The 23,972-nt window shown below is 47.9% G+C and overlaps 1 protein-coding gene across 7 annotated transcripts in view; it reads right to left on the bottom strand.

The window, feature by feature from the left end:
* Positions 1–11,367: 11,367 nt before the first annotated feature.
* Positions 11,368–23,972, bottom strand: part of GRK3 (G protein-coupled receptor kinase 3) — a 116,849-nt gene continuing 104,244 nt past the window's right edge. For 6 of the 7 annotated variants that reach the window (XM_036993139.2, XM_036993140.2, XM_073223425.1 and 3 more), the window contains 4 exons: positions 23,087–23,249; positions 20,746–20,882; positions 18,355–18,468; positions 11,368–17,533 (listed from right to left, as the gene is read on the bottom strand). In XM_036993139.2, the coding sequence (XP_036849034.2) occupies positions 17,372–17,533; positions 18,355–18,468; positions 20,746–20,882; positions 23,087–23,249 (576 nt within the window). In that variant the 3' untranslated portion in view covers positions 11,368–17,371. The remainder of the gene's footprint in view (positions 17,534–18,354; positions 18,469–20,745; positions 20,883–23,086; positions 23,250–23,972) is intronic. The other variant, XR_005054469.2, reaches the window with a different exon arrangement.

The following is a 23,972-nucleotide window of genomic DNA, read 5'->3' as shown; positions in this document are numbered from 1 at the left end:
AGAGAAACCTGAGAAAATGAGCGAACCCATTGTTGACAGAAAAGTAGGAGGAGAAATTCCTGGACCTGTCACCCCGTAGAAGCTCTGTGCTCTTAGGCACGTCACCAACCTCCTTGATTCTCAATTTCCTCCTCGGTAAAACTGGAACAGCGTCATCCTCCTTGATTATCAATGGGTGAAATGAGATAATGAGTATGAATGGGCTTTTTGTTATCTGCTGCATAATTTATTATCTTACCTCTTGCTCTTTATTAGAACTAAATATACAGATCTCTCGCAGAAACACTGGGTCCCCATTTTATTTCACTCTGCTTGACCTTGGGTCTCTTAAGCCTCTAAATCTCACTTCCCGATCTGTAAAATGGGGCTAGTAACTCCGGCAGAAGCTCACAGGATGAGCAGGGGTGAATGCGATATTGAATTCCATTGAGCAACCATCTGTCTCAACAGCTAATCCAGTTGCCCTCCATGAAACTGAAACTCAAACCCCAGCAGGACCCAACAAACAGCTGAAAACGCACTCAGTCTTATACGGGTGGAGCTAAATTCCTTTGTGACCCCGGACCTCAAAATTCCTGCTTTTCCCTGAACATGAGTGCTGGCTCTGCATTCGGCAAAGCCATCTTCCTAATTCTTGAGGTTCTTTCCTTCGTTGCCAGGAACCAAGGATCCTCAAGGTAATAAGCAGAGGGAGAGGCTTAGAGAGGAGGGGCTCAGAAAAGGGGAAGGACAGAGCGGGATGAGTCAAGCCCTACGGGGAGGCGACTCAGATGACGCTGATGGTATCCCTGGCTCCTCAGATGAAGGGTGTGTGTGTGAGAGAGAGAGACAGACATCTGCCCTGAGAACCCCCATCAGCTCTCGTTACAAAAACTTAGTGTCATGAAGTCTGTTTTTGTCGTCCCCATTGAAACTAGAGCTGAGATTGAATCCTTATCTTTGAGGCTTGGAGGATAATGCTGGAGAAGTTTTGGGGGTGGGGTAATAGGGCGAGTTGGGTTATTATTATTCCTACAACAGCGAGCCTCAGCCTGCCAGCCTTGAAGACAGGGACTATTCTAAGCCCAATGCCATCACTGTGGAGCTGTGTGTCCTTGAGCAAGCTGCCTTCCCTCTCTGTGCCTCAGCTGCCCCCCCACCCTGTGAACAGATGGGGTTGGATCTGACAGTACCTCAAGGGTCTTCCACTGACCTCAAACCCACTTCCTCTATTTTTTCAAATAATTCAATTTCGTGTACTTCAGACAATAGGGCTGTCATGAAAAGACACGGAGGAGCCCTAAATGCATTTTACCAAGTGAAAGAAACCAATCTGAAGAGGTGACGTACTGTATGATTCCAACTCTGTGACATCCTGGAAAAGGCAAAACTAAGGAGACAGTAAAGGGGTCCACGGTTGCCAGGGTGGAGGGGAGGAAAAGATGAACAGGCAGAACCCAGAGGATTTTTAGGCCGATGGAAATCCTCTGTACGAATGATACTGTAATGAGGGACTCACGTCCTCGCACATTCGTCCAAACGCACAGGCCATGCACCGTCAAGAGGGAGCCCTAATGTAACTGGACAGTGGGTGATAATGACATGCCAGTGCAGGTTCACAGATTTTAACAAAACCCCCACTCTGGTGGGGACGTGGACAGCAGAGGAGCCTATCGTGTTGGCGGGGGTGGGGACATATGGGAAATCGCTACCTTCCCCCCAGTTTTGCTCTGAACCTAAAACTGTTCTAAAAATTACCTTTATTAAGTAGAAGAAGTCAGGGTATGCCACACCCCACAGTAACCCACCCCCTGCTCAAGTGGACCATTCAGTTTTTATCCACCGGCTAAGCCAGGGCTCACTGAAGGGGGTCTCATCACAGCCTAGTCAGAATTCCGGTCCCTTTGGCAGCCAGGAGGCGCTCTTCAGCTTTTCCGTATCCTGTTCCCATCTCAAAATGCCACCAGGAGGGCTGAATCTTTCCCCTGGGGGAACACCGGCCCTATGGAATTTTTCAATACTCCGTCCCTAAGACAGCCGCCCACAGGGCCTCCCTGTTTGTGAAACAAGTTCTGACAAGGTGGCTCCTGAGCAGCAGCCCCCCAAGTTTCATTAGCTCTCACCAGAGCAAAGGCGGCTCTCCAACTTTGGTGAGGTTTTAAATCGGTGGGTTTCTGGGCATCTTTCCCCAGAATTGTTCGGTAGGTCTGAGACTGAGCTCTGGGCTCTGCATTGTCAGGCCCCCAAGGGAAGGGAATGCAGGTGGTCGGTGCTTCCCCCGGAGAGACTCCTTGGGTGTGGAGTGCTGAGGACGCTCTGGGAAGCTCTCGCCCGGCCCTCTCAGGCTTTCAAAGGGGAAACGAAAGCTCATTTGGAGAAGGGACTCGTCAGAGGTCATAAAGGCAGCAGAGCCCAAACCAGGCTATTCCAGTCCACCAGGCCTGTGAGGAGGTGGCACCGAATGGTCATTAACTGGTGACACGCAGGCCCTCAAAAGACGTCAGGAGACCGAGAGACTCTGCTCCTCCTCCTTGCCCTCCCCCCGCCCCCCCCCCCCCCCGCCCCCCCCCCCCCCCCCCCCCCCCCGTTACTGTTTTCTAGAACTCATCCCTAGCTGAGGCCGCAGAGGTCCTCCCCTGGCCCAGCCTGGACCATTAGTGTCATGTATCAGCAGCAGAGACAACGCCCAAGGGCACCACCACTCTACGGGACCCTGGAAGCCCGAGCGGGGCCCTCAGCCTCGGTGAGCTGTGCCCTGAACAAGGTGGGCATCTTCCTGGCTGGCCACAAGAGCAAAATAGAAACTGGGGTTTCCGGACCCCGTGTGGGACCGAAGCCCAGGCCCCTGCCAGGTCAAGGCCAGACTGGGCAGCCAGGAGCAGGCTAGGCTTCCCCCTCCGGGCCACCTCTGCAGGAGAGCCGCTCGGAGGCTGTGGCCCTGAGGCCCGCAGCTGGCGAGGTCTGTGACTCCGGGACAGCGTGCCGTTTAGAGCACAGCCCCCGCGGCGTCCCCACCGGCCCTGCCACCGAGGCCTGTGAAGCCTCCCCATTCACAGAAATGCCTGGGAATGGCACGTGCCAGATCAAACAGCTCTTCTGGGACAGAGGGCCAGGTCAGCGCCGCACGGAACTCAAACCCTCCTGAGCGAGCCGCCTGCCCCCACCCCCGCCGCGCGCTTACTGGGAATGAAAAACTCACTGTCAAGGCCGATGCTCAGCAGGGCTGGCACCGGGAGCAGGGCACAGTTTGGGTCCCTGACGAGAAACTGACCACCCCTGGGAGCGGAGGAGGGGCAGGAGGCCTGCCGTGGGCCAGCCAGGGTGCCCCAGGGAAGACTGTCCTCCCCCCACGCCCCGCGTATTTCTACGAATGATTAGCAAGCAGCAGGGGCCCAACAAAGGCGATCCTCAAGAGAGTGTGCCTCCCAGCATCTGTGCTAACATTCCTCCATGAAATACTCCTGTGTTCTAAGCGAAGGAGGCGGGCAGACAGCGAAGGGAGAAGGGCCTCGGGGCTCTCCACACCAGAAAGGCCCAGAATAGACCCAAGAACAGACGCCTGCCCCGCAGCCCCCAAAAGCACGTTCTGGAAATTATGTCGATCGGCTTGCAAGGAGCTGATGGTAAAACCCAGCTTGACAGTACCTTCTCCACGCGAGGCCACGGGTCACAGGAACCACTCCTGCCCAGGGGTCAGAGCGCAGAGAGCCCCAACCAAGCCAGCACAGCAGGGGCAGACGACTGTCAGGAGCACCCTCAGCACCCGCTCACACTTCCCCTTCCCCGAGCGCTCCTCCTGGCCTCCCCCGCCCGCCCTCTGCGCCAGTGTGATAGAGCAGCTGGGTCGACAAGTCATTTCTAAAATTAGCCGGTGATCTCCAGGGCTGGCCAGAGACGGCAGCCGGGGTGGCCGTTGGCCAGGCCTCAGAGAGATTGGACATATTTGGTGGCACGGAGCAGAGGAGGGGACAGCTCCCGACACAGGCACATTCTCACCCGTCCGGCCTGTCCCAGGCAGGCAGCACACACACTCCGCCCCAGGCAGAGAACTGGAGGCCCCAGGGCCTCGGCAAAGGAGGAGAGCCGGCGCTTACATCCCAGCTGGGCTCTGCAAGGAGATAAACTTGAACTAATGTTGGTGCCTCTTGGGAAACAATCCATGAGTGAAACCTGGCGTAAGAAGCGTGCGGCCCTTACCGCACCCAGACACCCACCTGAGGGCTTTGATGAACTCACTTAACATTCCTGACAACACTCTAAGGTAGGGTTTTCCCACTCCCATTTGATGGTGAGACTGAGGCCCAGAAAGGTGTTTTTTGTTTTGTTTTGTTTTAAAGCAGCGGAGAGGCAGGGTTCAAACCCAGGCAGTGCCAGCCCCAGAGGGCACAGTCCTAGACACTGCACCAAACAGGAGGTTATAAGAGAGCTTTGCTCACGCCCCAGATGGAAGAAAGCAGGGATTTCAGTAAAATAAATATATCCTGTGGGCCCACACAGCTACCAAGGGGCAGGGGTGGGGCTCAAATCCAGATCTTTCTCATTCTGAAGCCCACGGTCATTCAAACACAACACACTCTTTCTCTGAAGAAGCATTTCAACCACGAATCCACGTTGTTACTCTTCTGTTCCCGTGGCTGGTGGAGCAGTATTTTCCCCAAGTACTTATTTCTTTCCAGGTGTTGAGAATTAGCATTCCGTAAGAAGTCCAATTGGAAATGGCAGTCTGTTACAATCAACGTGAAGATTGAGCAGGGGTCCCTGGGAGTCTCCGGCAGAGGGCGGTGTGGGACACCTTAGGTTGCTACCCACCAAGAGGTTAAAGATGACTGATCCTGTTTTCTCCACATGGTGCTCAAGCCTTTGATGGCAAGACATGAACCCACCTCGTGCCAGGTCCTAAACTAGCCTCTCTGTCCTGTACATCTCTTCGTGGATGTCAGTCTTAAATGGCTGGATGGACATGCAGAATTGACTTTCTGGGCTTGGGGCTGGGGGTCTCCAAAGCTTAGCCCTGCAGTGATACTTAAGTTGACTTAAACTTCTGTCCCCAGGGCACCTGGCATGTCTGCTTTGTTCCCCGGGCACTTGGTGGGCTGTAAAAAATCCCCTGGCACCATCTAGGATTGCACTGACCACACTGATTTAGGGCAGCTCTCGTGAGCAATATTTTGTCCCCTGGCTGGGCATTTATCTGGATGGGCAGAAAGCACGAGATAGCGAGGCACTCCTACCAAGGCCCCCAGGTGATAAGCCCCCTCTGGTGCTTCTGGTCCAGTTGGGATGGACCGTCCAAGGGTCCATCAGTCCTTCCGAGCAACGACTAGGGGAGCCATTACCTGCACGCCTGCCCTGGGGCTGCTGGTCCTTCTCACTGGAGACCTGGCCTTTTCTCCAGTCGGTGAGCTCTGGCTCCACAGTGTGGCTAAGGGATAGTGACATTTCACTGGGGCAACTGATGTCAGCCTCCTGCCACCTGTCATTTTCTTTTCGAGTAGGACTGTGGGTGACCCATCTCTCCAGACTCTTGGGGTGCTCCATTCTAGTCTGTTCCTCATCTCTGCACGTTCTGTGAGTCAGGAGCCCCTGGCCTGGCCACCCCCTGCCTCACCACACACTGGGGCGGTTGCTTCCCCCTGGGTAAGTGATGTCACCAGCCTCTTTCACCTTGGGCTGTCACCCCACTATCAGAGAGCTGTGTGCCAACAGGCTGGAGAGAAGTCCTGCACGTGTCTGAGCGGCTGTCATGAGAATCCTCCTGTGTGGCTCCTGTGGAGTCTGTCATTGTCATGGTCCCCGTAGGGATGAAGGGCAACTGTCTATCTGTGTCTGTCTCTTTAAGTGGCTGGTACACAGTAAATGCTCCATAAATGCATATGGGATGAATAACTAAACACAGGGATTCTAGGCTGGAGCACATGTCTGAGGACCTGGTCCCACAGATGCTTTCCCCAGACATCTGTCTGTCCATCTCCCACCAGTCTGGGGGATCCTGTTCATCTCATCACCCATCATGGGGCTGGGCATTGAGTAGCTGCTCCCAGAATCCTTGGTGAACAGAGTAAGGGGTGAACAGAGACTCGGGGTGGAGGTGGGAGAGATCCCTGAGAGGAAACCCAATGAAGCCCACCCTCTGACCAGGGTCTGGAGGTGGGGTGTCTGCACCCAGCTCTGGGTGTGGGGGAGGGCACAGGCTTTGGAGCCAGGCCCAATCCCAACCTCAGGGAAGTGACCTCACCTCCCTGGGCCTCAGGGTTCCCCACTGTAAAATGGGGAAGCTGATCCTGCTGACTGTCCCACTCCTTATGGCCCATGGTAGGTGCTCAATGGATGTTTGTTGAATGACTGAATGACAGAATGTCTAAATGTAGATCTGAAAAAGCTTTCCTAACATCAGCACTGACTGCAGAGGACAGCCAACCCTGAACTTCCCAGTGGCCCTCTTGCCTGACGGCCTTGCAGTGTCCTCTCCGTGCCACCGTGGGTTTTGGCCTTACTTAGTATATCCCCACAAGCAGGCCCACTTCTCTGAGCCCTTTGTCCCTTCCCTCACCATCTAGCACAGGAGTCCTGGCATCTCAGCCACCCCTAGCATGGGCCTGTCCATGCTTGCAAGAGCCAGGCCCATGGTGAGTTTGCAGCGCCTCCCAGTGTCCTTCAGACAGTAAGAGCCCGTCGCCCAGGAGAGCGACCCCAAATGCACTAACTCACCCTAGGCAGCCTCATGTGCCACCCTCGGCACCCAGGCCTGCGCGTGTGTCCTGCTTCTGCCCCTCGTGCTGGCTGGGTCTATGGCTCCACTGCATAGTGACCTTCCTCCTTCATCAGGCACGTCCCCAGCTGTGCTACGAGGTGACTTCACATCATATTAGCTTAGCGGGGGTAGGAGGTAAGGTGGGGCAGCAGCCAATGTTGACAGGGCCCATGCTGCCACTGTATCGTTGTCTTGCCGATGGGTCTCAGCCCCAGGCAAGTTACCTATGGATTCCATGAGACCGAAAAGTGACAATGGAACATTCTTGGGGTGAAAGGGTTTATACCCAACTTTATTCCCACGGTGGCAGGTCAATCACGAGAATCCTGTCCTCTCAGAGCGAGTCTGCATGCAGCAAGCCAGGCTCTGCCTCTGGGCCCCTCTGCCCCCGCAGCCATCTCAGTCTCTGTCCTCGGCACTGCCACCACTCCGTCTCAGTCTCTGTCCTCGGCACTGCCACCACTCCAGTCTGCTCTCCTGCTGCCTTGCAGTCCTGTAGCTGTACTACCGTGTCACCCAGAGCACTGGGTGGAGCTCTTTACATAGAGTCAATAGCAATGCATTGCCCACACGTGTGTAGTGAGCTAGCCAACCAGGGCCAGGTGAGAATCCTGGCCATAGCTGCCTTCACTTTATCCACAATCGTCCTCCAACAAGAGGATGCTGCTGTTTTATAGGGAGGAGCAGAACACTCCTGCAGCCTCAGAGACTTCAGAGGGCTCCGGGGATGCAAGATTCCCAGGGACGTCAGCCCCATGTCCCTGTGCTGTGTGACAAGGTCCCATTCTTCCTCAGGCAGAGCAGACCTGCCTCGGCGGGGAGTTTAAGCATCTTTGGCGGTCATCTGATCTGACTACCGCATCCTGCATTTTCTTTTCCCTCCTGCTAGAGATTCAGCCCCTATTCCTGCTCCTAGGGAGGTTCTCTGGCCTTCACACTTATTTTTCAATTGGCAATTCATTTCTCTTTGCTTGTTTTAAAAAAATATTTTTCCAATGCATCCATTACACTTAGCCATAGCCACCCAGTCCCATAATCCTGTATGTACCATGTCTCTCATTTTTACCAAAAGCTTTGTTCACCTAAATATAGAGGTAAACGGAGGCAAGCTTAAACAGGTGAGGTTAATTGGCAATAGCAGAGGAACTATAGTTCAGGACAAGCACCCCCTATGCAGCAAGCCACGGGTGAGTCAACTGAGGGTTTGGGATAGGTTGTATTTATGGGCAGGGAAAAAACAGAGACCAGCATAGAAAGCATCCCAAGTAGACAAAACCAGTCCAGTCACACGCACAAAGCTCAATTCAGCCCACTTTGGGGGACCAGTCCAAGCTGGGCCATCTCCCTCGTGTGCCTCTGGTGAAACTCCCCAGGGTTGATAGGAAGCAACCTCTGACCAAGCCCCCACCATCCAAGAAAATCCTAACAGGATCCATTTTCTGTAACTCGGGCATTTATAGGAAATCCATTTCTTAGTCCTTAGGTTCTGTCTTCCTGAGGACCTGTGCATGGTTCTCCAGTTTATATCCTCTGGTTCTATGTTAGATTGAAACCCTTTTACAGCTTGATAGGGCACAGAATCAGTGCATCTCTTTCCACTGGTACCTCCCCCATTCATCCCTGTTGAAAATATGAACACTGGGCCTCCCCCTCCATGAATTAAGGGCGATCTATGTTCCCCCTATTACCACCAACTTCCACCTGTGGCCTTGCCCAGCGGGGCAGCAAGGAGTCCAGCTCCCGTGTCCCATTCTGGCACCTGCTTTCTCCCACCACACTCTGAACTCACAGCTGCACACTGGTTCCCTGAGAAGCAGATACCAGAATAGAATTTTTAGAAATTGAGTCCGTATAATAAAATGCACACATCTTAGCTGAGATAGAATGTAATGAGCGGCTATTTAGTAATGAGTGCTCTTGGCATCAACATCTATGGGAGGATGGAGAAGGAACCAGGTTTGGGCAGAGGGAAATGCCTAGTTGTGACAAAGGCCCACAGCCAGCCTTGGCCAACCCCACTGTGACCTCTGGAACTAGTTTTCCCCAAATTGGAACAAGATGGCCAGGCCTGTACGCATCTGCGTCAACTAGTCGTGGATGTGGGCACTGTGGGAAAGATGTGACACTGGGCAAGGAGCTCTCTGTAGCTGAGCCATCTCAGAAGGGGTGCACAGACGAGGACTATCTGATGCCCACGCCTCTAGCAGAGATGAGAAGCCCTTCAGTGAGGGAGGACCTGGACAGCACGTGACACTGTCCTCTACGGATCCCCTGGCCAAGGTCATCCGTGATGTATTTGTGATGGTGGAGCACCTCATGACCACAGTCGGCACCATCCAGGGCTCCCACCCTCACTTGTGCACCTACTGGGCAGGGTTGTGGGCAAAGTCGACCCTGAGCTGAGTGGGAAGCTCAGTTATGGTGTTTCACGTCTCCACCTCCACTGTGCCTTATGAATCTGATCTGTTGTCTAGAAAAATCTCTGTCAATCACACTGATATTAAGAAGGAGTTGAACCAGGGGTCAGAGGCATCCCCGGGCCACATGAAGGACCAGGTCCCCTCCTGCGATTTTAACAATTACACCTGCACCTCCACCTCCACCTATCACACACAGTTCGAGGGGTGATGGTGTACATGTATGCTGAGCACATTTCACTATGTGAACATAAGAGCAGCAGTTTTCTTAACCAGACCTGCTCCCTGACTGCAGGAATTGGCAGGTTTCAAAAGCACAGGAAGAGCGGCACCACCAGTCTTTACAGGAGGCTCCCGGCTCTGCACGTCACTCCTGAAAATGAGGAGCAGGTCCTTCCAACGTGTAGGCTTGCAGACTTGCAGGACTCCCATACCTGGTGCAGTGAGCTGTGGTTTACAGCACACGGCTGCGGATCCCCCTGGAGTTCAAAATATTAGTAAAACCACCAGTGAGTCTGTACTGAGTGAATCCCACACATCCCATACTGTTTCACGCACTTGGATATTTCAACTTACAAAATCCTCAAGAAACCTGTGATGCATTTGGGGTGCGCATCATCATCCCACTGCAGATGTGAAGTGGTCCAGGCACCGAGAGGTGAGGGAAGCCGCACACAGCCACCTGGAGTTTGCTGGGGAGCCTGGCTCAGCTCCTAGGCAAGCTGACTCCATCTCCATAAACTACCTCCAGGCAGAGATGTGTTTTATGGGCTATCAAATCAACACTGTATCTACACCCAGAAGGGTAACCGAACAACTGGGCATTTTACCCAGATATCAAGGTTAAGGAATAAAAATAAAAATATAAAAACCAGTCGTTTGTCACATCTGTAAGTTAAGCAAAATATCCCCTTGCCATGATTATGTGCCTCAGTCTCCCATTTTGCCTCTCTGTTACCGATCTTAATATGAGCACTAAATACATTTTCCCTCATGGACTGTATTGATTACATGTATTTTCAAAGCTGCCAATGTGGGCACACAATAAAGGCTCAGGGTTTAACTTGGTTAATCTGATCCCAGACGTAGCCAGCCTGATTAACTTGGACTGAAAACCCCTTTTCAATCTCCAGATATCCAGACTGGTAAAAAAAAAAAATGACCAGGAAAAGAATGGCATTCAATTGTTGAGTCCCCTTCTCAATTCACACAGTTCCTGCCCAGGTAAACCAGGCAAACAGGCTCTAGTGTGAAGGAAGAGAGAGTAAGGCAGTTACCTGTACGACGACGTGGGAGAAGCCAGGGGACGTGCGGGGCAGGGGTGCATTTCCTTTGTGATCAGTGAGTATAGTCCAAGTCCCTCACATTCACCCCCGGTCATGAAGTTGGAGGATGTTACGGGCTAGAATGATTCAAGATCATCTGATTCAACCCGGCACTGCCCGCCTCGTCCTGAGCACCGAGGAGTCACTGGGTTTCCGCAGTTCTCAGGGGCACCCGGGTTATGTAAGGCCGCTGTGTGGCTGCCGTCTGTCCATGGAGGTGACTACCCACTCAAGAGCTGGGCCTCCTATCAACTCTACTGTTACCGTTTTTAAATCGCCAAACACACACACGTTGCAGGGGAAACTGGATGGCTGCACGGCTCCATTGTGACTTTCTTCCTTGCTGAACTAGCAGGAGAAGGAGCCAGTGCTTCCAGCTCAAGGAAATACCCACCTTACCTTGGTTCTGACCAGGCAGCTGGGACTCCGGGGCCAACTACTTGGATTTCTGGTTTAAAGTGACATGTACCATGGGATCCTTTAGCACATCGTGGGAACGGGGACAGAGCAAGGGGTCTCAACTTCCGGGAGGGACTCTAAGGTTGCCCAGAGAGTAAGCTGGGGAGCCTGGCGTAGCCTAGACAAAGGAGATGAGACGGAGCATCTGGGTGTCCTCACGGCCTGGACTTGATTCACCCTCTTTCCTTGCAACCCATCTTGTAGGATGCATGCACACTTGGCCTCCAAACCCGACACTGGGAAGCTGGCTGGGCTCTAACAACCCACGAAATCGGCAGAAATGCTTGTCAGCAGCTCCCCTTCCCTTATAAAATCAACCTCTGCATGGTTTCCCCCAAAACCAGGATTCTTTAAAATGAGCCATCTCCTGATGTCTTGACAGCTTGATAAAGAAATCGTTTGTAATTGGGGGGAAAATAGCACACCAAAGTAGGTATCCTTATACAGATCCTTTTTATTGAGATTTATATAAGCAATTTACCAACACAGAAAACCAGCCTAGCTGCTCCAGAACAGCCATGGAAGAGGGTGATACCAGCCGGCAGTGACATGTCATCCATGGGCAGGTGACAGTGGAGGGGAAACAGCATCGCACATGGGCTACTTCAAACGTGCACTAGTGAATGTATACTGAGACTAGCAAACATATAAACCTCCACGGGGACAATCAAGATGAAAAAAAGAAAAAACACACAATCATTTTATAGGTACAACATCTAGATTTATAATATCGAACTCACTGGCTTCACGTTGTGTAGCAATGCACAATAGAAAACTGAATCCCTTAAGGGTGTTACACTTTGCCAAGAATATAGCAAATGTTACTACATTGATGGCTATGCAACTAGGCAAACAGACAGAGAAAAGGGGCAGCAGGAGAAGACACTCCCCTCACAGCAGGGGCCCATCTTCATTCTACGGCACATACATCCTTACAGGTCTGCTCAAAATTAGACCTCCTGCAAAATTTTAATCGTATGCAGGGGCATTTGCCTTTGTGACCCCATTTTTCCAAACCATTTTCAAGCAGCGAGGGGAAAAAGGTCATTCAAATGTGCTATTCCTAGAAGCAGCATTTGTGAACACAGCTGGTCAATTTCTAAAGAAGGGTGCCAAGGAGGAACTTTTCCCCATTGAATGCTTGGTACAGCAGGTCCCAGAATCCAATCTTCGGCGATGGCAAGAATGGTCGTGGGATTTGGCACAGAGTAGGAGATGGCGCTCAGCAGGTGCTTCTTGGCTCCTGAAAGTCAGCTGCAGAGAAGGAAGTCTACCTGCCTGCTCACCTGGGCCCTTGGCATTGCCGTGGCTTTCAAAACAAATCCGCATCTTGAGGGGAGTACACCGAGATGTTTTACTGCAATTCTCCGATAACACAGACAGCCTAGAATAAAGCATTCAGGGGTACCTGTCAACAAGCAGGAGGCCTTCTGAAGAGGTAGATGAAAGCATATTTCACAGCAGCTCTGCTGTCAGATGTTACCCAAAAGGTGCACATGCCCCTCAGGACAGGCCAGAGGAGAAGCATTGTGGAAAACCGTCCACGGCAGTGAGAGGAGACGTTTGCCCCACGTTGCTGTACGCATGATGTCAATTTTATCTTATGAAAACCAGGAAGGACTGCCATTTCTTTAAATAACAAACTATACAAATAAAAAGCAGAAATGATAAGGGATACGCTTCGAGGAAAATGAACGTAAGCAGTTCAATAAATAATATAAAATGCTTTTGTGCTAAAATAGAACTCTTGTTTTATATATATGTAGTCAAGCAATCTTTGTTACCCAGAAAGAGCCAAATCTATTATAATTAGTTAAACATAGAAAAATACAATTTAACAATAGAACTAAAGAATGGCCAGTGCTTAGCTTATAAACCACATATAATATATACATCAACTAAGAAACAATTAAATTTTAAGTCCTTTGTAAAATGAGTACACAATTAGAAATATTTCTCCATTCCCTCCCCTTACATGAACAATATTTCAAATGAGGGAAAAATTAAAAATGGGAGCATAGTTACCATTTTTCAAAGCTGATTTTGAGATTGTTAGGTAGAGAGTCTACTCTAAGAAGTTAACTCCAGAAAGCAGTTTTTTCCCCAGGTTTCTGATGTGCTGCATATGCTGTTAACCCATTTTCTGTTGTGTGTGTGTTTAAATACAGGCAGTTTAAAGTCTGGAAGCTCCATTTATCAGTCAATGCCAACGCAGCCACGTGGGCCAAGTGGCTGGCTGCCCGTGTTCCTCCCGGCCTTTGGCTGTGGCTGGAGTGGGCAGCCCTGTTCATCTGCTGTGAAAGGGCAGCTCTCTCGGTCTTTGAGACAGGATATCTAAAGTCTATTATGCCTTGAGGAAATTAAGGAGTTATTTCAGAGGTCAGCTTCGATTAATTCTACAGTAAAAACAAATTTTTTTTAATGTGGCCTGGATACAAAAAAGTTCCTATTAACATGAATTTAAGTTGTTCACTAATTTAGGCTTCTCAAGTCAACCTTTCATGGGAGATCTTTAGGAAAGAGATGTTTAAATTTACACCATTAAAGCTCACTCTGGAAATGAACGTGATTTAAACAGCCAGCCCAATACTGGAGTTCTAGGGTTTTATTGCAATTTCAGTGCATGCGCCACAATGTCTGCAACTGGACCACAGAACGCTGATGGCCCCCAGGGCCCCATCTCAGACCCTCGTGGTAGCTGCAAGGTACACATACAAAGTTGGGGTGTTAGTTCTAGGTCCTGTGCACCTTCTCAGAGGTGTGGGATCACAGGCAATGGGAACTTAAATTTCTACACAAAGTCCTCATGGAAAGTAATTGCTCTCTTAGTAAGTTCAGCAGCTCCATATTTAGGAAAAAAGTGGCCTAATCTTACAATAATTACAATTTACCTCCTGTTATAAAGGGGGAGAAAGGCCATCAACTTTTAACTCACTCATTTTCTTAGTGCTTTATGGTATAAAGGGGAATGATTTTTACCAGCAAAATAATCATTTTGCCCCTTGCCCCAGTTCTACCACTATTCTTCTCTCTGTATCACCCATTCCACCCGTCCCTAGAGCTTATGACCTGACCTCCCAGCCAGCAGCTGTCACAGACCTGAATGAGGCTGTCTCTTCTCCAGTACAAACAGTGCATCAATCTCCTGGGGTTTGGGAGGGGTTAGTTCATTGAGCATCTCTCACTGACACACAAATACTCCCCTGCACACAACTGAGAAGGTTATATATTATGAAATCATACAAGCTAAGTCTTAATTTACACCAGCACATTTCAAAGTACTTGTTTTTGTTTTTTATAGATTTACATCATGGAAAAAGGTCCAACTTTGAGAATTTCGTTTTCTTCTTCATAGGTTCAGTTTCTGAAACAGAAAAATCAATTCCAACGTAAAGTCCAATGCTGTACTGAATTGGCACAGCTACACATTGAGTGAAAATTTTAAGAGCGTGAAGGAAAGAGAAAAACATTTTGATCCTTTTAATCCAGTTAAACTTCACTGTCAGTTAGAAAGAGATTTTTAAATGACCAGTGAGAGCCTTTAAACGATTGTTTCTAAAATCCACATGGCGTACTTCAAACCGTCAATCAAGCTGATACTGGCTGAGCAGATGGTGGCTGGCTGTGGCTTTGTCCTTCTTGAGCAGCATGCTTCCTGTGTCCAGTACATCTTGACATTTGGCCCCTTCTTTTTACACGGATGATTTGAAACTTCAAGTTCAGTGAGTTGACCAGAGGCATGAGTAGGGAAACACCTGCATCAGCGGTGAAACAATAGCTCATTTCTACAAGTGCTGCAGAAAAAAATCACTTAAACATGATATAGAAGGAAAGACCGTGAGCCCCAAGGACAGGAGGGGATTCACGCACCAGAGCATGTTTTGGGTTAAAAGTTAACTTTGGATTCGCAAAAGTCTTACATTGATTCCATATATGTTGTATAGCAGCTTAAAAGTCATCTCTTGTTTTGAAGCTTTGCTTCATTAATTCCCTGGACTTATGAAATTGAGACTCATTATTAATTTTGTACAAACGGTATCAACTTTGGATACCTTCTTGGAGTGTGTTGAATTTCGTCCTTTCGAGTGGGGCAGATGCAAGAAGGCTCAAACCTCTTGCGATGATGTAAAAACCTCTTAAAACCTCCTCAAACAGCCAACTATCCCAACACGCCTAAGCCAACGGACCTCTGACCGCACAGGCACCGGGTGTCACCTCAGCAGCAGAAATTCTTACCTATCAGGACAACGGGCTTCAGGTGGTGACGGTCCCCAAAGCTGCTCATCTTAACCTCCCAGAGAGCTCTTAATCGATGACATCTCGATGAAGCACTTCTCAGCCATGTCCTTACAGATCATGTATGAGCTGGGGAGCTGTAAAAGCTTAACTGGAATAAGTTTTAGGCAGAAGCACTCTTGGGATATTTTTCCAATTCATATTTCTTTTTGAAAAGAGAGATGCCCCTTATGTTCTACTCCAGAGCAAAAATTCTATTTTTGAAACAGACGTGAGTTGGCATAGTTAATGCCCTAGGTATGAAATGGGAGACCTAAGCCTTGGCCCTGGAGCCATCCACACACCTCCTCATGAAGATCTTTACTCTGTCCAGCAGAGGCAGGAGGTACAGTGATTCCTGGACTGCAAAAGCTGAGCACACGTGAGGCTGGGAATGGAGACGATACCTACAGCAGGGACAGCTGTAATTAACCATGGCTGAGACGATGCCCACTCTTTATGCAGAAAAACTGCTTTTCTGTTTCCGGTGGGGTTTTGTGGTTTTTGTTTTTAAAACTGGTTTTGAATGCTATGCTTCCCTTTTCAATCAGGGGATGCATGTAAACAGTACCCCCTGTTCCTATGCTAGAAGGGGCAGACAGACCATGTATGCTAATTTAAACTCCAACTAGTAGTTGATGGATAGTGAGCCCCCAGATGTCTTTTCCAAAGCAACTTCCATGAGATAAAAGATGCATTTTCTTCCAAACTCTCAAAATATAATTTCATTAAATAGTACTTACTTCCTCAATAAACAGAGCACACAAATGTAAATGCAAAGGTTTGGAACCACTAAAAATATTGAGGACAGGATGCAGGTAATTATGATTTCAAGTTATTTATACTATTAGTAGTTAACTTAGAAACATACAATAAAATTGCATGAGGAATAGGACAAACATGTGGACTTTAAAAATTATTGTTCTTATTTTAGTCTGACGACATGGAGGACATCATTCGGCGACACGCTGGTTCTTATAACCCAGCATTTATTTATTTGGGGCCTGGAACACGTGGGGAGGTGGAAACAGACCAAAACCCCAGGGGGAGGGGAGGCCCCGGGGCAGAGGGAACAGCCTTTAGCCCGGATGTTGTTACTGGCACACATGGCGCCCCGCCCAGCACTAGGCATTATTCACTGACGACAGATGAACGACAGTACAAGTCAATATACAGTGAACCCACTTGGACACCTTCATTCTTCAGCATTCTTTTTCGCAATAGAATTCATTTAAAATCATACTGAAACGTAAAACAGAGCAATCCTCTCCTTCCTCTACACGTTCAGGACTGGTAAGTTTACCGAGGGCAGGCAGCAGGAACCAGAATGACTGCCCCACAGCTCCATAACTGTCCGCACCCAGGAGAGGCCCCAGGAGAGGCCCGGGAGCTCCGCGTCCATGCGCACCCGTCCACGGGAGGTGCTGTCAGTTGCCTGGAGGATGGCCGACAATCGCTGATACCCTGGACGCTCACACACCGCCGCCTGGCCTTCGGATCACTGCCAACCCTTCCACCGAGGTGCTGCTGCGCACGACCTGGCCCGGGAGGGCCCCCTCCCTCTGCCCCCAGCTGGCCAGAGCCCCCTGGCCAGGCGCACGCGGGGAGGGCCCACGTGCGCCCTTCTTGGGGAACAACTCCTTTCAATCCAGGGAAAGAAGCCGGTTCTGAAGTGCGCAGAGGAACACACGGCTGCCCTCCCACCCAGTCCCCCGGTTGGATGGGACAGACACACAAAATCAGCAGTAGATAGAATGTGGCAATGCTGGGGCAATCTATCACCTGCCTCTGGAGACGGTAAAAATCCCATCTTGGCAAGACTACGGTATGTTGGATATCAGACATAAAAACTGAAGTCATTAGTAGGAATCATTTCAAGTTCTGATTTCATATATACCAAAATAAGTGCATAGCAAAGAAAAAACGTTGTCTTCAGTAGTTTCGAGAGCAGAAAAATGTGATGGTGGCAGGGGGCACTCAGCCGACAGCCACAGCTCCTACTGGAGCATCTCGGCGTCCCGGGTCTTCCCAGCTGGGGAAGAACCCCGAGAAACGCGGACGGAACCTCTAGTCCTTGCACTTCTCCAAAGGCTCCGTTTCCGGGGCTGGAAATCGCCGTGAGGACTCCCTGGGGCACCGTCTTCCCTGGGACGCCCACCTCGGGGTCAGAGGCCGTTGCTGTTCCTGTGACAGAGGGGTGGCTTCGAGAGCTCAACAACGCTGGACAGAGGCCTGTTGAGGAACTTGGGGGCGCGTCGCAGCACTCGCTGGGCCTCCGTGAACGTCTCGGTCAGCTCCTTCTTCCACTGCGCGAACTCTGGGTCACTCTGCACGGAAACACAAAGGGGGAGGTCTCGGCAGGAGGGCCGCGACGCCGCGGGCACGAATGGCAGCCCCCGGGATGCGCCTGCCCCAGGGCGGTGGCGGCCGCTGGGCCACCCCCAGGGCACAGCCGCCTCCAGAGCCCCCCCCACCAGGCGCCCCTGCCGGCAGGAGGGAAAGGCCCGGTCAGGTCCTTCGGAGGATCCCCGCCGACCCACTGTGAGCACTGCCTTAATCTGTTTAGAGATTCCCTGACTGCTGACTTCTCTAACTGAAGTCTATAAAATAATACGCGAGGAAGAGCTCTGACAAATGAAAAAGCACCTCGGTGTGTGCAAGTTCTATGAAGTTATGAAATACACGTTTTGGATCTACTACTGCTTTATCTCTATGCGCTCTTTGAAAACACACACACACCCAGCCTACCAGTAGGAAAGTGTTTAGGAACTAAATTTTGAGGTACAAGAGAACTTCGTGGGGAGAAAGATAGCATTTCCCCAAGAGGAGTCAGTTTATTATCTTGTTTATTTAAACATACAAACTTCAACCTCAAACACGCTGAGAGATTAAGAACGGGAAATTACGTCACAAAATTCCAGGCCCTTATTAAATACTGGGCAGAACTTCCAGGTAGGGGCATCAAATCATTTTACGTACATCCTCCTACCATTTCATAATCTTTACTTCTTTAATAATAACTGTTAAGTTTGGAAGTGAGAAAAGCACGGAGTCAGAGGATGTTTCACAGCCAGGCAGCCACTGCGGCTGAAAGTTTATATAACTGATCGAACTTTTTACCTGTGGAAAACAATTTTTTAAAACTCACCTCACATTGCAAGACAAACTGTTTTCCTCCTTTTATCCTCAACAAAATGCACTTTTTGTCTTTAATCTGAGTTTCTTCCACTGACAGAATCTGTTCCATTGTCAGTAAATTTTGCTAGGCATAAAAATTAAAAAATGATCAATTACTTCACGTTCCATGACTTAAGTTAAATCAATAAATAATACTGAGGACTACTAGCTTAGAAAAAGTTTTTTAAAAGAAAGGGAAAAGAAAAAAACTGGCATTTTTCTTTGCTGCATGATATTCTAGAAATGGGGGGACAATGGCTACAAAGGAACATATGAACTTCAAACAACAGCATCGCAAAGGAAACTGAAGAGAAAGAATGTCTCTATGGGCACCCAGCAAATCTGTTCCCTCAACACTGAACTGACTGTTGAATGATTACGAATCGCATGTGCGCTCTGTATCACAGTCACCTAAATTCTATCAATAAAGCTGTGAGGGAACCGTGGTGTGCCGCACACGGCTCACATGCGAGCAAAGGCGCGCGGCTGACTCCCAGCACAGCAGCTCTGGAACAGTCTGGCAATGCTAGCTTGTAAGCTGATGATGTTTTGACAATATCAAAATGATATAATAAATTTCAAGATGCTATAAGTAGGCGACATCCTTAGAAGAGTGTCACACTAGGTCTACAGCATTATTGCTTAAGGTGAATGCTGCCATGTCATGAGGACCTTACTCTTTTATGTTTTTTGGATAAATACTCAAGGACTCCTAGATGACGAACACCACCATCATAAACTCTCGTTTCATTTGTACCTACTAATCCACTTGTGCACATTACACAGCCTCTGAAATACAACACTAAACGCTGCCTCTTATAAAACCAAGATAATTTATTGCATCCAATGTTGTTTGTTTTGTTTTGTTTTTAATTTTCAAATATCCTGCAAAGTGAGACAATTTCCTTTCAGTGTGCACAATGGTGACTTACCAAGACACATGACCAGGGCCACTGGTTACCTGAAAACATTATATATTATGTAACTACACATATAGTGTATGAATCCTAACTGAGGCACTAGTTTTATATGTACATATAATACTATGTGTGTGTGTGTGTATATATATATATATAATAGAATGGTATATATTATATAATACCAGCCCCTGAGTTACAATTTCAAAACTCTGAATAATCTTACTAATGATAACTCAGATCTTAGATGTATTAATTTTAGAAGATGACCTCTGTGGTACTAGTAACAGTGGGAAGATCTTGCTTACTTGTAAAAGCACTCAGTCCTAATGAAACAGTAACTTTACCAACAGGCGTTTAAAAACACATTCCAAGGTCAGGTAAACAGGAGTTGGCTTACAACCTCGGATGGCCAGGCGGCTGATGGGCAGTCACTCCTATACATCCAACAGGCCAACGACGTTCCTGGCATTCGAGACCACGGCCCTGCTTCCTTGGTCCCGGCAACCTGACCAGTCCCTCCCCAGAAAAAAGTGCGCCCTCCACCTGGATTGACGCCTTCCATGGTGATGCCACCTCGGCTCCTCACACTGTAGGTGCTTAATATGGGCTGTCTGCCCTGCTTAAAGGAGCAGTGTGTATGGGAAATTTTTATCTTGCTCACAGACATTAGTTCTCGCAAGGACCTTAGAAGCAGCTGTATCATCCTGTCTGTGGGGTGAAATCACAAGTTTCCAACGAAGTGGACACCAAAGGAAGCATGTATCAGTGGCCTCGCCTCTGTGCCCAGCATCACAGCTTTTATCACTTACCTCGTTCCACGGGAATCCGGCCAGAGGAGGCCACGTAATGGGGACGCTGTGAGTGCAGGCAGACCCTGGTGAGAATCAGTCCTAACTAACCCACAACTGTCCAGCTATGTCATGGGCACCAGACTTCTCTGAGCTCTGGTTGTGCTTTGTAAAATATGAGCTGGCCCCTCAAAGGTCACACACAAATGAGTTGTTTTTTAATAGCACCTGGCCCAAGATTTATATACAAACTTGTAGTGGTTGTTATAATTCTTACTTCTCTCATTTTGTAGATGAGAAAACTGAGACTTAGAGAATCAACACCATGTACTCACTGAGCTGTGAAGCACCTCTGACCCCAAGACCTCCCACTCTGTCTCCTCTCTGACCACGCCAACTCTCTCCAGCTGCCTTCAAACCAGCCTGCTGCTGACCTCATGGAATGTCATGGGCTATTTTCAGATGTTACAAAATCTCTACTTGACTCAGAAGTTTAAAAGTTAAAGTTTGAACATTAAAATCTCATGTACACAAGTTAAAATAGGTATACAGGGCTTAGGAGGGTATGTCATGAAACACGCCAGCAGTGTGAAACCACCACAGGACATCCAGGATAATGAAAACAAGTGCTCAGTAACCCAGCTTTAGACTTACCCGTGACTCCCCCTCGCCTCTCCATTCAAGTCTGTTTGGAAAGAGGTAAAAATATCGACGCTGCCACTGAGTCAGAAAAGGGTTTCCCAGTTTCTGCATGTACCCATGCATAATACAGTCTCTTCCCAGAGCATAATCTGAGGAATATAAAATAGCCATAAATTAAACAGGCTCAGAAACAGAATGTCTTTATTATTCTCAGAAAAAAATAATCACACACTTTTTGGAAAAAGTTAAGTTTCTATAAATGTAACACAAGAGAAAAATCATCATTTCTGTTAATAAACACATGAAGTGAGAACTTAAAAACAGAGTTTCTTCAGCTCTCTGCTAACATACTGAATGGCTGTTTCTCGATATACTAATAAATTCATGATGTGCATTTATTGCTCTGAGAAGGCAAAAGTTTGTTCCTATTTTTCTATCATGTAGGAAGACTGGAGACCAGAGAGCTGTGCCTGCATACTTTCGCCTTGGTTCAGGACTGGGGTCTCCTTTAATGTCTAACAGGGGCATTTCCCGGTCCACGTAAGCTAAGGTTAACACAAGGATCACAAGCTGTTTCTTCCTTGAGGTTGTATTTATCCCTCAAATTTATGGTGATGTAGAGAGACCAAGCTGATTCACATCCATGGTGAGTTCTGATTACATTTTTATAGTGAAGTATCATCTCTTATAAAAAAAAAAAAAGAAAGGTTAATTTCAAGTGGCTTGCTTTGTCTTCATTAAAGTCTTTGGGGACCATGCTCAATCATTCATTCACTCCCTCATTCATTCAATGGTGAGGGGACGCCTAGGAGCTGGGCATGTTCTAGGCATTCTGGACCCAGCAGTGAATTAAGAGATGAGAACCTGCTTGCCTCAGGGGGCTAACAATCTAGTTGGAGATTCAGACAATAAAAAAATTAGCGATACCCCTGCTGCATCACAGGGACAAGGACAGAAGCGGCAGGGAAGATCCAAGGAGGGGCCAGGGGAGGGAAGCTCAGAGGCCAGGGGACAAGCTTCCTGGAGGAGTCATTTTAACAAATAAGTGTTTGTGTTTCTGAAGTAGATTTCAAGTATAAGTCTTGCATTTTTACTTCGCAGAGCTACATCTAAACTATATTGTTTAGATCAAGACCTAATTATGATTAATTACTTATATATGAAGATAAACTCATTAATTTGTTCAATGTTCTAACTGCAGCTCTAAACAAAAGGATACAGTTCAGCAAGGTCATTTAGGTATATATGTATTTTTTCTGGGTCCAGTTGGTCAAGATTCTAGTGACATCATCACCCTCCCTGGATAACATAATTTCCTACGTAAAAATCTGCTATAGCAAACACAGTCCAGAGTGATCTCCATGGTCCTGTTCTCTGAAGAGCAGCTTATAAGTAAAGCCCCTTTCCCTGCAGAACGGAGGTGAGCGCAGTTAAAGGGCTGAAATATTCCCTGGGTGCACTCGGGCGGCCTTTATATAAGGGGTACTTCATCCAGGATGGAGGACACTTCTCTAAAGAGATGACACACACCTCTGGCAAACTGTCATTAACACCCGCGATGCCCACATCACGAAGCCCCATCCAAGGGTGAACACAAGTGTTTCTAGTTATTCCTATTATATCATGTTAATCTCTAAAAAGGTAAAGGGAAATGGTATCTTATGATCATCAACCACAACCAATATAGATATCCAAAATTCATAAAACCTTAAGAAAAACCAAGAGTGACAATATTTTGTGAATCGAGAGTAACTGATTGATGCTAAATAATTCAACTTTGGAAGCCCTACCAAGACCCTCAAATACTGTGAAAGAAAATACGGTTCGGTGACTCTTTAATGGTATTTTTAATATAAAAATTTGTATGCATTTGTATCTCTTGACAAGTGACATGCGATGCTAAGTTCCTCATCAGGACCAACTAAATACTTTGTGGGACCCACTGAAAAATGAAAATGCAAGCACCTTTTTCAAAAATGATTAAGAATTTATTAAACTCAGTGGCTTAATGCCTATGGGACTGCAAAGGTCAGAAGCCTGTGAAGCCAGCCCCACTCCTGACACCATAATAATCTTCAAGGAAAAAACGTTCAAACTCACTGCAGACCCTCCAAGATAAAAGGATGTACTGACAAAATACCGCTGACTCTCTTTATTTATATGTTAGCTAAAGCCTTTAAAATACGACACTGAACTTTCCCAAACCAGATAACAGTAAAACAGTGAGTGTATGGCATTCCCACCCCACCCCCCACTGGAAAGTATTTTATGACCCAAATACTTTTTCAGCTTTACGAGAAATTTTAAAAAGTCATTGCATTAGAAATATTTTGAGACACACTAGTTGTTTTACCTTCTTCGTGGCCAAGTTGCTTATTTTTAGCTCTCTTTCTGGCCTCGATTTTATCCGTGTCTGCATTTACTGCTTCATAAACTGTTTCCGCTACTTCCTGCTGCCAGCGTTCGGAGATTACCAGAGGGAAGTTCTTGTAGAGGTCTTGGTCGCAATCAAGAAGCTTATTATTTAAAGAAATCAAGATATTTATGATTTCACATACTTACAAAGTCAACAGATTCAGAAGTTATCATACCCGTATGTAGGAAGACAGCTAGGCGGCAGCATATAATCATTTAAAGACAATCAACTAGTTGTCATAAATCTCCACTGATGATAGTCAAGCAACCAGGATCCACAAACGGTTAATAACTGATGGCGCTTCACTGGCGGTCCTGGATTAATGAGATTCAGCCCAGTCTTCTAGACTATCTTCACATTTTTGCTGACGAAAACTAACACGTGCAGCGTTTTTTTAAGTATTAAAAGATTCTGAGAGCAAAATAAAATGTTGATTATGGTGAGGATACTTTATTTATAAAAGTAGGCAAACCTATCCCTATTGTTTTAGAAACAACTGAAACGGAGACTTCAGGAGGGTTTTCTAACCACCTGCAATTTATCTCAAAAGTGAGAAAAACAAAAGGTAAAAAAGAGGCTGGATTCACAGTTCCTTCATGAACCTTCCACTAAAGCACATTTAATGGTATGGTCAAATTTTTAAGCATAAAGCTGAAAATACTTGGGGAATTTAGGCAACTTAGCCTTTAAGATGTGCTGCAATAAAACGTGGATTTAACAACAGCACTTCTCTTCCAAACTATTACTCCAAGTTCTCCATTCCCTCCCCCGCCTAGCAGGAGCTACACTTTGAACATGGGATGCGTCCGAGCTGCAGTTGTGT

The sequence above is a fragment of the Manis javanica genome, chromosome 15 (genome assembly GCF_040802235.1).
Source record: "Manis javanica isolate MJ-LG chromosome 15, MJ_LKY, whole genome shotgun sequence".
NCBI lineage: Eukaryota > Metazoa > Chordata > Mammalia > Pholidota > Manidae > Manis > Manis javanica.
The sequence above is the reverse complement of the archived record's forward strand: the minus strand, read 5'-3'. Positions and strand labels throughout refer to the sequence as shown.